General features: G+C 44.0%; 1 protein-coding gene across 1 annotated transcript; it reads left to right on the plus strand.

The window, feature by feature from the left end:
- Nucleotides 1-7705: 7705 nt before the first annotated feature.
- gas1a (growth arrest-specific 1a) lies at nucleotides 7706-9900 on the plus strand. Its single transcript, XM_079752133.1, has one exon. The coding sequence runs from the start codon at nucleotides 8251-8253 to the stop codon at nucleotides 9043-9045; it is 795 nt and encodes a 264-aa protein (XP_079608259.1). The 5' UTR covers nucleotides 7706-8250; the 3' UTR covers nucleotides 9046-9900.
- Nucleotides 9901-14036: the final 4136 nt, after the last annotated feature.

The following is a 14036-nucleotide window of genomic DNA, read 5'->3' on the forward strand; positions in this document are numbered from 1 at the left end:
TCTGTCTCTCTCTCTCTCCCCCATCTCTCTCTCTCTCCCCCATCTCTCTCTGTCTCTCTCTCTCTCTCTCTCTCTCTCTCTCTCTCTCTCTCTCTCTCTCTCTCTCTCTCTCTCTCTCTCAGCATCCTGACGGATTACCTGTGTGTGACCTGAGCTGTTCGTCATCCCAGGCCTTCTCAAGGGAGCCCGCCGTGGAATAATTCCCTGTTATCTGTCGAAAACAGACGCCAACAACAAACACCAGTCGTAGTAAAATGCTAATGCCAAAGCCATTTTTGGTCATTTCACTCCAAGATGAAAAAGGGCGTTTTTTTGTGAAGTTATGTTTGAAATGATGATTACTTGATGGAAAAAAGTTTGTTAGATAGTATCACATCTTATGCCTCTATCTGTCTGTGTGAAAACCCCACAAATATCAAAGTCGTTATTTTTAAATTCAATCAGTTATTTTCGGCAAATGCTTTTAAAAAGTTTAAAAAGTTATCCCAACAACTGTTGGGAAAATGTTTCACGATTAGAATCACCTAGACAACTCACCAAACAGGGCTCTGTTCTTGTGTATGATTTAGTGCAGACACAACACGACATCTTGCATGCACAATCTAAAAGCAAACAGTGATATAAATAGGAAAATAACCAGTCCTCACAGTGAAAAGTCCACGTGTCGACCCTGCAATATACTATTACACATATCTGCACACATCTATACACATCCCCATCCAAACTACAGATATCAACACATCCAAACAGATAAGAAGGAGAGACCTTTCCCGCTAATAAAACAAGAATCCTGTTATTTAAGTGGTCACCCCAAGTAAGGGGACACCCTGAGGGGGGAGCCTGTGTTTTAGCCCCGGCATTGCAACATTTGGACGGGGCACATCACTCCTATGCACCGAAATCCCCTCAGAGGTCAAAGGTTCATGCAGGATGGATGTGTCTCTGCAAAGGAGCCATATGCTTTTCATTTGGCAGCCAGATCCCCTTTCCTTATCAGTTCAGCGCAGCCATCTTGGGATGGAAAACATTTTTGTTTGCCATTAGTTATAATATTTATAGTCCGGGTTTGTACGGTTCGTATCTGCTTGTGACGGGTATAAATGGTGAAGCATTAACGGAAAGTGTTGCAATGTCAAGCTTGGCTAGCCGGAATGAAAACATTCGTCTCAGGGCCTTTGACAGTCAGACACTGTGGATAGGGACGGCGGTATTTCTAGTAGAACAGGTTTTTGTATTTTGTCAACTGCAAAGGTCCGCCTCTGCCATTGCTGGCTCGAGGTTTATTTTTTTTCAGAGGCAGAAATGCTCCTGCAGAGCATCACACCTCGATGGCTCCCGATAAGCCTTGCATGGCTGCCGTCGCCGTCGGTGTGTGACCGCGAGTGGAGTAGGTGAACAAGCGCAGCTCATCGTGGAACACTTTGAGTGGTCGAGTGGCTTGAGGTAGTACACTCCATGCAGGCCGCACTTCTTCTTCTTTAATTCTTTTGGCCCCCTTTGGGAGCCTAGGGCGTCCATCATGGATCTCCACCTCAGGCCCTACTAGCGCACTAAATTCTACTGTGTTGGATACTGCTTATTTTGCGGGATCATTATCATCATATCATTATTAATGTTAGTGATTAGCTACTTTTTCGATTTTGTAAATGCTTAAATTTATTCATGAGTTGAGTTTATTAATATTAGAGATGAGGAAACAGTGGCTATGACCGTGAGTTGTCATCTACCCAGATTGTTTATTCATGAACATATTTTAAAATATTTGGAGACGGTTTTGAATTCTTATGATTGTCTTGATTTCATAAATACTGATTTCCCAGCCCGATTAGCTTTTTATAACAATATTCCAGAATAAGTTACTACCACAACAACATCACGACCAGTACTGCTGCTACTACTATGACTGACCACCACTACTACTACTTAGACTACTACTTTTACTACAAAGTGTGCCTCGAGTTTATAGGGTAAATATTGAGCAACCTATGAAAGCTTTCTCACTCACGAGAGATGTTTGCAACAAACACAACTGTCAACTGGTCTGTAGAGTAAATGCATGAGGTCAATTTTGTTGTTTAGTGCGGCCTCATTTGGTGCTGATATTAGAAGCAGACTTGCCCTTTTTTCGGTAAATGTCATGGAACTCTCTCAACTGTAATTGGTCTCAACGAGAGTCCAACGACAGCACGGCTGCGGTGAGTTCATATCCTGCACGTGAAGTGTGGGCGGCCTGATGGTGGACCGATGGTGGACTGGGTGGGAGTTGGTGGGTGGTGGTGGTGGTGGGGTGTCTCCTGGGAGCGGTGGTCCTGCAGGGGTCTTGGAATCCAGTCAGAGCAGACTGCGGCTATCATCTCACCAGAGTATAGGCTGGCCTCCCCCATCTGTACTCAACAGCTGCAGGGGGGGGGGGGGGGGGGGGGGGGGGAGTCAGAGACAACCAGAGAGGGAGGGAGAGAGAGAGAGAAGGGGGGGAGAGAGTGACAGAGAGAGAGAGAGGGGGAGAGAGAGAGAGACGGGGGGGAGAGAGAGAGAGCGAGAGAGGTAAACAGAGAACATGAGGCACACTTACAGATTGGTTATAGGAGGAAGGGAGGAGCGAGCGAGCGGGGGGGGGGGGCAGAGAGAGAGGAAGAAAGAAAACGAACGTTTTTTTTACAAGCTAGCCACATGTGTTTATTTAGAGAAGAAACCATTGTGTCATTCAGTTATTCCAGCGGCCTACGCCGGGGCCAATGGAAGTCCCACACTGACGGCTTTTTAAATACACAGTTTACACTGCTATGAAGTGGCCTCATAGCAGCACTGGAGCCCCGGGAACGTGCCAAATGGGGGAACATGCCGCGGTCTCACATTCCCACCCTTCACTACTTGACGACTCTATAGTCCTCTGTGATGCTAGGGGCTGGGGAGGGGAGTGGGGAGGGTCTGGCGGGGGCCACTCGGCCACATTTGTCTTGGTCCTGTGTGCTCTCTCTGGGTCTAATCTCTTGGATTGGTATACGAGAGACTTGGCGGCCCGCCAGACGAACCGTAGGGGCTCCGGGACACAACAAGGTTGGAGAGCCACGCAAGATGGCCAGATTGTATTCCGCTGTGTGTACTATTTACGTTTCCCATTAACTGGATACCCCTCGGCCGGCCCGGGTGTAAACGCCAAAGAGACTCGGCCGACGCCGCGTCCATTTTTCATGGGAGGAAGTTGGTAAAGAGTTTGGACAGCTGCACTTGACATTCAAAACATCTCCAGGTGGCTTTTCCAGCCTATACCCACAGGCTATAAACACCAGGCATCGGTTTTGTAAGACTCAAACTATGAGACGTTACATTCTGAGCGATTGTGTATGTATTTATGTGTGAATGTATGAATGTTTGTATGTATGTATAAATATTTGTATGTATGTATGTATGTAAGTATTTATCTATGTATATATGCATGTATGTATGTCTGCATGGATTTATAAAATATAGAAATTATGATCAATATCATATATCATATATATCATTCATGTATGTATGCATGTTATTTTTTAAGTCCATAACAAAGTGTATTCCCTTTTTACTCAATATCAGATCAGGAATTGACAGTGCATGGGGTCAGAGTGATTATGTGTATGTTATCTTTGTTGTGTTCTGCTATGTTGTTAAGTTCTCCTCTACTTCACTCTATGTTTGGGGATTATGGTCACATGTCTGCAAGGGGTTAGGTCTTTATTGGCCCGTCCATATGTGTTCTTGTCTGCAGTGGTATGGAAGGCCTGTAGGCCCTGTATAAATAGTTGCTTATCCAGGCTGAGAGACTAAGCGGCATTTGTTACAACAGCTGGCATGATATTTGGTGCACAATGGCCTGTGCAGAGATTCACCAAAGGAACCGCCATGTTGTCTCCTCTGCAGCTTCACTTCCTGTTTCTCGGCCAATCAAAAATATGGATACAGGAGGCCTTCGATGACACTGATCTAAGAGGATTGGGGTAGCAGCGAGGATGGTTAAAGTTGGAGAGAACGGAGTAAGGGTTTACATTGTCGTACATTTTAACAGGGTTTCTCAGTGTATAACAATGTAGTCGTATTCCCAGTTGCATGTCCGCGTCCCTTGCTGAACAACCCAAGAAAACCCTCATTGGTTAGTAATGAGGCTTTATGGTTATAACAGTTGACATTTGGAGCAAACCAAGCCAGACTTTCTCTGTGAAGATCAGAGCAGAGGCGTACGTGTGGGTCTGTCTTCAGACATTTGAGTAGAGTTTCAAAATATTGAAAGGGAAACAAAAGCTGAACCCACGATCATGCAGTCGTTTCTTGTGTGATTTACCATGGAGAACCCCTGAACCACCACCACATCTTAACAACGAAAGCCATGCATGTGGTTTCCTACCACTGGGATAGCTCACCAACCTCAATCTCAAAGCATTTGGACTTCTGGTCACATGAAACTTTTTTAATCACCTGTAAGCGTAGTAGTTGATGTTTCTTATGTTTCTGTATGGTGTATTCAAACTACAAACTTTAACACGGCTTGTTTACTTTACGTTTTTGGGGCTGAGCTGCAATATTGCTTCAAAGAACAAGACCAAGAGTCACAAAAAGTGACTCAACAAACGTTTTGTGCAACAGAATTACAATAAATACGTAGACAACCGAAGAACCGATCAATTTGAGCACCATTGTTGAGCACAAAGTACAGTCAATCTAGCTATGGATTCATTTGTATTTAAAGAGCTGTTTTTATTCCTCATTTTAGTAATTACTGCCTGTGTGAAAGAAAGGTTTATAAAAAAGGTAGGAGAGAAGATAGTTTTCTTCTTTGTCAAGTAATGCTTAACTTATTCTTCTGTGATTGGCTTTTCACTGTCATTTTCATTATAATAAAGATAAAGATAAATAACAAGAAAACACAGACAAACAAATGCCTGCAAACATATACACTAAATTGAGCAAGGAAATTAATCTTCAATTTCCATTATCTTATCTCCCTTGCTACATCTCCCTCCTAAATCCCCAGAAAGGAAGCAATTTGAATGGATGGTTCCTGTGGAGTCATTTCCTGTATTCTGATATTTCCTTTTTGAGACAACACACGGTAAAAGGCCCGCTCCCACATCTCGGCCCTTTAGGGATTCAGCCCGGTCCATAACTGATGCAACGCTTGCAGCATAAATCTGGGCCCAGCCGCACTTAAACAAAAGCCATCCTGTGCAGAATATAGATTACATGGTGAGGAATGTTGCAACAGGCTGTTTCTAAGGTGACACACAAACACACAAACACACACACGCAAACACACAAACAGTGTTTGCGGTACTGGGTTAAAGATTACAATACAGACAGTTATTGTTAGGGTCTTTTGTAGAGAAATCTAGGCTGTTCTTCATTATAACAGACCAGGCTCCACGGACTTAATATAGTGGGTTCTAACACAAAGCCCTGCTTGCTCACCATGTTTTGAAAATCAGCAGGGGATGGTTTTAATATCATTAGGCCTGTCCCTTAATTGGACTGCTGCGGCAGAGAGCTTGTTTAATTGAGCCCTCAAAGGAACAGCGCTCAGCCCTCACTGAACAACATCTGGTAAAAACATATTGTTTTTGGCAAAAGTGTGATGGAAATTTCTATCCTCTTTTTAGTCAACTTTAAATGTTTTTATTTTGATGAGGGGGGGTATGTGAATGTTGTTTGATGGGATTGGGAAGATTGGGCAGTAGAAACCACCATCTGTCTTGGTCTAGCTTGCGAAAATCAGTTCAATATTAGAGTAAATTCTTTGATTGAATTGATTCCTACATTCTTCAATTGTAATTGATTTAAAATCGTGTGGGTTGTTTTTGAGCACACATTGCTACCCGCTCTGCACAACAACAAAAACAACTAAACACCTACCGCAACAAAAATAAACGATGTCGTTAACCTTCGCTTAGCTTTAGAGCTCGGTTGGCTTGGGCCCGACGGCCCTTCTGAACAGGGTAAGACTGCATTGTTAGGAGCTCTTTTGTGGCTCAGGAGAACACTGGGTTTCCTTTCTGTAGCTGGAGGCTACGGCAGGGAAGAGGCTCCAAGGAGGATAGAGTTCCTCTGGATCCATCATTTCAGACGAGCCCGGGCACTGGGACGAGAGCCAGGAGCATGTGCGCTAGGCCGCCGTAACTGACATTGAGTGCATTGTTTTGCGGTGGGAAGCTCAGGGGCGACCTGGCCCTAAAGGTACATTCCTGGGTTCAGAGTGTGTTGTTTGAAACACAAGCAGCCTTTGTGCCCTCCCTCACTCCCTCATCTACATGGAGACTCCAGACCTGAACGGCCTTCCCTCGCTCATGTGTCAACATGTGGGCTATCGTCTTACAAATGGATGTGTGCGCTCAGGCCCGAGCATGCACGCGCCTGCGGGGCACACACATAGACGCACACACACACACACACACACACACACACACACACACACACACACACACACATATGCACCTGTGTGATGAGTCAAATCTGTCACTTGGTATAACTTCAATGTGGTTGTGTTATGTTATGCTGTTGATTTATATCTCAATAAAGAAACTCAAATAATTGTCCATGATAGCTTGATGGTCAAAATCAAATCAGACATGTCAAGCTATTTTAGTAAATCTGCGCGTGTATTCGAACAGAAATCAACAAATCATCCTAGGACATCACAAGTGGGAGTGTCGTCTCAGATCTATGATAGATCGATAAGCCTCCCAGTTGGTACAGTCCACTAGCTAGGCTGGAAGTTTGAGCACTTATTAAATCATCTACAAATGTATTATCATGTTTTGTTGATGATTAGTTCATCATTTACTAAAGCTTCATAAAGGACCTTATTAAAAGTGTAACCCATTCTAAAGACGAATCAAGACCTCCAGAAGAATCTGTGCTATGATGTCATAGAGAATACTTTTTTTTATGTAATAGGAATGGAAGGTTCTGGTAATGCAAACATAACGATGTTATGAACAAATGACAGTAATATATCAAAACAGATGCATAAGCATTTAAATATTGTCAAGGAATATAATCATAGCAAGATGCTACTGAGGGAGAATGCATGCACATACATATTCAGAGGCTTGCACAAACACACACAGACACACACACACACACACACACACAAATTCCAAAAATAATATGATCACACAGTTCTTAGCTTCATAGTTTTTCAAAACCGTTTACAAACAGATACTATTACAACCATGCAATTCAATGTAAAGTTGAGTAGCATGTCCAAACTTGGTTATTTGTTTGCTGTTACTAAAATATATATCTCGACGTTATTTCATTCAGCTAATGGATGCCAACATTAAATGTCCTCTGGGGTCAAGTCCCCAACCTCTGCAATATTTGTTTTATTGCTCATTCACGTTTTTTTTGTTTGGTGATGCTGTGGAAACTTTGGACAAAACAAAGTTCCCTCATTGTTTGTTTAAAGTAAAGACAAACTATTGTATTCACTTATATTTTTGTATTTCAAGTAAAGGCAGTGATCCGGCAAAACAAAATAACTTCGGCCTACACTCCGGACTCGGACCCTTGCAATTCTGAGCGAGACCACTTCACCCCACCCCTAAACTCCCGCCCATCCTACGTAAAGACTCACAACAACCGCGCAGCCAATGGGACGCCACTACCAAGTGTGTGCAAAAAGGGGGGGAGTGGGGGCTGCAGAAAAGAAAGGCAATCCTCAAAGGGTGCAAGGACCACTTTGAGACGTAGAAGCGTTGTTGTTCCTCTCAGTATTTGTTTGTGTTCCCGTGGGTAAAAAATAACTACTACTACTACATGGTTAAACACAAGACAACCGGCAGGCTCGAGGTATCGATCCGATCTAGTTGAAGAGCTGGACGAAGTTTACTGTCCGGGCGAAGAGGCGCAGGGGATCATTCAAACCAGCTCCGTCGCTTCCATCGGAATGGAATACTAAGTTAAAAACTTTTCGAAAGTGGGTGAAGAACTTTTCCCCTTGAATTTTTGCGCACTCTTCTGTTCTTTTTTTCCCGCTATGAAGGTATGGATGAAGAAATGTTCTCCGCGAAATCCGTGTTGAGCTTTCACCGGACAACGCCGAAGACTTCTACCCGGGACAGCCCATGCCCGCTTGTTCAAGAGCCACGCATACTTTCACACGTTTCTGGATCGGAATTAAACATCTAACGCTGGGAAGCCGTCACTGGACGTGGTGTAGAGCGAGCACCGCTGCACGCATGACAGTGGTTTGAGTTGTACCGTTATTTTGTCACCATAACAATGGCAAATTCTGATTCGTTCGCACAAAGTTTCCACAGATCCATTTTGCCCATTGGATGTATATTTCTGGTGCTCGGCTATCTCTCCGTGGCTTCGCCTACGCACGGTCGGCGGTTGATATGCTGGCAGGCGATCATGAACTGCCAAACCGAACCTGAGTGCCATTACGCGTACGGCCAGTACATACATGCATGTGACCCCGTGCTGAACGGCAAGAGGAAGAAGTGTCCCAGCCACTGCATCGCCTCTCTGGTCCAGCTCAACCTCACCAAGAACGGCCCCGCGTTGGAGGAGTGCAGTTGTGCCGAGGATCCTATTTGTATGAACACGAAAAGGTCGATCGAGCCCTGCCTGCCGAGGACTAGCAACACGGGCTGCACGGAGGCCCGGTGGCAGTGCGAGAGGGACACGCAGTGCAGCTATGAAATGCAGGAGTATTTGATCCACTGTGGGAAGCTTTTCAGCGGGGCCACTTGCACAAACGCGTGCAGAAATGTGATCGCCAACTTGCGCAAAATACCCAAAGCGCTGCAGTTAGACACTTGTGTGTGTGACGGTACGGAGAGGGCCATCTGTGAGTTTGTGAAAAGCAGCATGCAGACCCTGTGTTTCGACGCACCCATGCCGGTAGACGGTAGCGGATCAGATATCTATGGTACAGATGACGAGGATTTCTCTCAGGAACCCGAGGACGTGAGCGGAGACCTCAAACCCAAGTCTTCAGCCCACTGTGTAGTGGTCCGCGGTGTTGTGACCCTGCTGGCATCCATTTTGGCTCTTTCGCTTCTCCTTTAATCCCCGAGTTCATAATCGGCCCCGACTATTGTCCGGATGAAAGGCAATGTAAACTTTTGTCACTCATTGACCTGGGACTATTGTGTCGGGCCCGGTACCTTCACAGACCGGTGCGGCTGGGTCAGCCAGGTCAAGACTTTAATATGGCCATGGATATCATGTCATCAGATGTTCTGTGTAAATGATTCACACAAAAACACAAACTGTATTCCTCCCATCTGCCTTTTCTACAGGTTGTCTATGGAACAAAGTCCTACTCCATCAGGACTGTGTTGTGTTTTTGTTGTCTCAAAGCCTTGCTGTGATATTATAACAATAGGACACTGTCGGCCTTTTCAACAATGAGACATCTAATCGTAGGCTATGCACTGCCAATCTTTTTTTATAACGGCATATATAGATATATGTATATATAAATATATACATATATATATATGCATACAAAAAATATGTTTTATATGACAGCCTGTTGCCAATGGGGTAAATCAGGGGGTCTGGTTTTCAAGTATTTAATGCTGGACTCCACAGGAGCGCCTATGGACGTGTAAATAAATGAGGTGGAGGAACCGTAATTTATTACAGGTCACCGACTTACATCCAAATTTCCAACATGTAAATGACAGAAATTACAATTCTATAGCTTTAAAGGGAAGTTATTGTTTATTTTTCTTCAAGTATTGTAAATTGTGTATATGTATATAGCTTATAGATTTTTTTTTCTGCCAGAGAATACTTTACGTTTTAGGCTATGAGATGATTTATTCGCTGTAAAGCCTATATAAACAAGAATTGTCTAAATCCACTGTATGATTGCCTTAATGCTACACTTTTACAGAAGGCATAAAAGAGACTTGAAATTACTTTGACACGACTGGAGTTGTTTATTGATCATTCACTTACTCTGCCGCTTTACTTGACTCTTTAAACTCATTTCATTTGGTTGGGCAAATTGGGTTATTTATTGTTCTCACTCATGTATCAGACTTTCTGCTGAAGGATATTTAGCACCAAACTCAACAGAAGTCAGAGAGATCATTAAAAGGCGTGCAACGCTGTCAATTGGACTCTTCCCTGCAGTATGTTGGCTTACTGATGCAAATGAGTTGGAAAGGGGATCAAATGGAAAGTGAGAACCTCGAGTAGAAACCGACAAGTCCATGTCCTCAGTGGACAAGTTAAATGAAAGAAAAAAAAATCGACGCTAGTTTTGATTAAATGTTTGCCTTTCAAAAGTCTTATATTTCACATTGTTGAGTTATACATAATCATCTGGTCTTTAGATGAAGCTGAAACCATGTGTTATATTATAAGTTATCGTAAGCTAGTCCTAGCTTCATAGGCTTGGGGTAGCAGGCATAAGTGTTTGAACCAGTATCTTCTACTACTACTACTACTACTACTACAAAAACAGATCTTGTACAAAAATACTTAAAACATATTTCCTCTCTTTCTCTCTTGCCTTTTTAGGGGAGGGGGAATTCAAATCAATGATTGCTTGCAAAATGTTTTATTGGAGAAGGGACAAGGGCCCTCCAGCTGAATGGCTGGAGGAGAAGTCGAGTGGCATCTTTGTCATGTTAATGTTAAGCACATAATAGTTGGGTCGCACAATAGGGAGGCACTTCATTCTTTCAGGCTGGTTTGACACCTCCAGAGAGCGGAGCGGCGGGGATCCATGTGGGAACGATCTGCTGCCGCTCCGCTCTCCACCCTCGGTATGCGCTCCTCCGCACACGGCCCTGCCGCACATTGAGAGCCGTGTACGGAGCTTTTCTGTCAGGAGAGAATAGTTTGGGAGCCGTGAGCTGAGCTAGCCCCCCCCACACACACACACACCACCACCACACCCCTTTTTTCTCTTCGGCCCTGCGCATTTGTTCAGGCTGTTTCAGCACTTTGAGAAAACGCAGCGTGCGTTGATTAGACTACAATAATGCGGGGTGTGTGAATGGATGAATGGGATTCAAGGCACTGTGCAATAAAATAAGAGTAGTAGGCTGTTATCCTTAAAATAGGAAATTGAAATGTAAATAGAACGCGTGGATTTTACTTAGTTGTTCAAAAACAATGTTAAACCAATGAGGACAACATTTTACAATTATTTTGCAAATGTAACTAACTTTTTATTTTGTTTTATAAACTGTTAAAACTGTAAAAGAAATAACACTAAATACCCGTATCATCAATACAGTGCCATGGATAAACTAATTAGTGGACATCTTATGAGTGTGGATAGATAATGCACATAATGTCCACAAAGCTCACCGTAGCGCTAAAGCATCCACTGTGTGGTGTGGGGGTCGAGTGTCATTTACAAACCGTGGCTGTTTGGTTCCAGCTCTTTGAACGAGCGCTTAAGGTATCTCCACCATCAATTTCCAGAGCGAGTTCAGCCGAGGTCCATGCTTTCTTCCACGACTCCTGAACAAATGCCTCGCACTGAACCCCATTCAAAAGGCAACACAATGTGTAAACCACCTCTGCTTTTTCAATAGTGCCTGTGTGTGTGTGTGTGTGTGTGTGTGTGTGTGTGTGTTTTTGGATGATGGAAGTCATTTTGGCTACTGCTTATTTATTGTGTGCTGAGCTCCAAAGTCAAAGTTCAAAGTGCATAAATAAATTGAATTTAATGAAAACATAATTTTATAAAGGTCCTAATCGTTACTTTATTATATTATTCTTATTGTCTTTCCACTTACCTTGTCCATTCTTCCTCATCTCTTGTTTTCCTGTTTTAAAATTGCTACTCCATTAAATCCGATCTCGATTGTAATCCACAAAATTTGAATATGATAAGATAAATACACATTCATTTTTTACATTAAGGATACTGGTAATCAATGAATTGGCATTACACTCACAGATGAACACACACACATGCACACACACACAATATAATTTATAACTACATTTTTTTAAACCTAAAAGTGTTAATAAGTTAACCACCCATACAAGTTTCAGCCATCAAACTAGGCCCAGGCTAAACCATGTTGTATTACACAGACCTCGAGGCCTGTTCATTGAATGCTTATTGCAGGCTAGGCCTCCAAGTGAAGGTTGTTATTCTTTCTCTGTCTTCTGATACGCTGCTCGCCATCTATCTCTCAGGCCCGTGTGTTTTTGCCCTGGTTCCGTGAGCTCTATTGCAGAAATTGATGTAGAAACGGTCGGACAGTTGGAATGGTGGGGACTATGGACGAGCTGCTGAGATGGAAAGTTCATTTGAACGGATTTGGGAAATAATCCCCTGAAGTTACCACAGGATATTTTGATGGAATGCCCCCCCCCCCCCTTTCACACGCACACACACACACACACACACACACACACACACACACACACACACACACACACACACACACACCCCTTCCAAACCCCTCCCTATGCCTCGGTTAAAGCTTAGCCACACATTTGCTAAAAGGTTATGTGTGTAAAAAAACAAAAAAAGTTAAAAGAGTAGTGTTTCTCAAGTCATATTTCCCCCTTAAGCTCTGTGGACATGTAGTCTGCTTACTTCAATGCTCATCCTCATCCATCATACCGCAGAAAAAGAAGGTCACGCACTGCCTTTACGGTGTCCAATGCTGTGTTCTATTTTCCGTTGGTCAGTGCCAATGTCTGTTGGCTTTGCAGGCCAACTTATTTTCCAGATTCTCATCGGTACATAAAAGATGTTTGATAAAATAGCTAAACATATGTATATTCCTCACAGATGCCCCTGTCTTCTTTTTTCACACCATTTACTATTCACACAGCATCACGGCATCACTAGACCTTGTTCCATCCCAAACCGGCGCGGTCGGTTGGTTGCGACGCCGTTGGGCCTGGCCCAAGCACTCTCTCTCTCCCAGCCAACCATGTCCCCCTTGCTCTCCATTCTATTTGAACTGCCACTTTGATTTCATCATGCAGGACCTCTGCTGGGTTCACAACCCTTTGAAACGGGGAACAGCTCTGTAATCCAGTTACTGCAGCCCCTGGGCCCTCTCCTCGGGTCCTGAGAGAGAAACCTGCAAGACTAATCCGACTGTCACCACGCAAACAACGGGCACCGCGGTACCTGACTGTGTCTCGCGGCCGTTTGAGATATGGGAGAAATATGAATATGCATTCATCCCTAGGACGCCGTAGAGAGTTGTGGCTGTTATTGTTGTGGTTGTTGTTGAGGCGTTGCCAACTGGGGGTTTGAATAGCCAGTTTGATCATTGGTGAAAGAACAAATTTCACCCTGGAAAGATTTGGAAATGCTCAGCGGAATATCTTGTAGAGAAAGTATGCCCTTGCTGAAGACAAATTTCCACCTATTTTAATAATTCAACAGCGTTTGCATTGTCGGGTTTGCCCATGAAGGTTACGAACGGTCTCAAACTAATTAGGGAATAAAGTAAAGAACAAACAACAACCAATCTCTCTTCCGGCCAAGGTGAAAATGTTTGAGTAAAAATGTATGCCAACACATACTATTCTGTTCCCCCCACTGAAATACAAACAGGAAGAACGCTCTCTCCCCTGGCACAGCAGTTCCTCCTCACTAGTAAAACAACAAGTTCCTGGTAGGAGATACATGGGGATCCTGGAGGATGGCGTATCCAGTAATAAGATGGCCCCCTGGCTGACCCCGTGTTTTTTTTGTTTATCCAAGGCAAACAGACAGACGGGCCAATGGAACCAGGCAGAGCTGGTGCGGGGATATGGTTCTTACTCTGGTACCACACGCCTTCCCCTGAAACAGGGCCCATGTAATCCGAGTGACAGGCCACAAAAAGGGCCGAGCGAGAATCCATCAGCCCCTAAACAAGCGCAACAAGCTGCCTTCGCTGCTGTGCAGCAGCATGGTAAATTGTTGTTCATCTCTGGAAGCTCTGCATGGATCTCTGGGATCCACAGCTTGGAGCCATATGCCTCCGCCATTACTGGAAGCGGGAAGCTTCAGAACATAACCTCAATGTTCGCTCTGACTGTGATTATGGCTGTTTGTCTGGCAGATATTT

This window comes from Pollachius pollachius, assembly GCF_949987615.1.
Source record: "Pollachius pollachius genome assembly, chromosome: 1".
Classification (NCBI taxonomy): domain Eukaryota; kingdom Metazoa; phylum Chordata; class Actinopteri; order Gadiformes; family Gadidae; genus Pollachius; species Pollachius pollachius.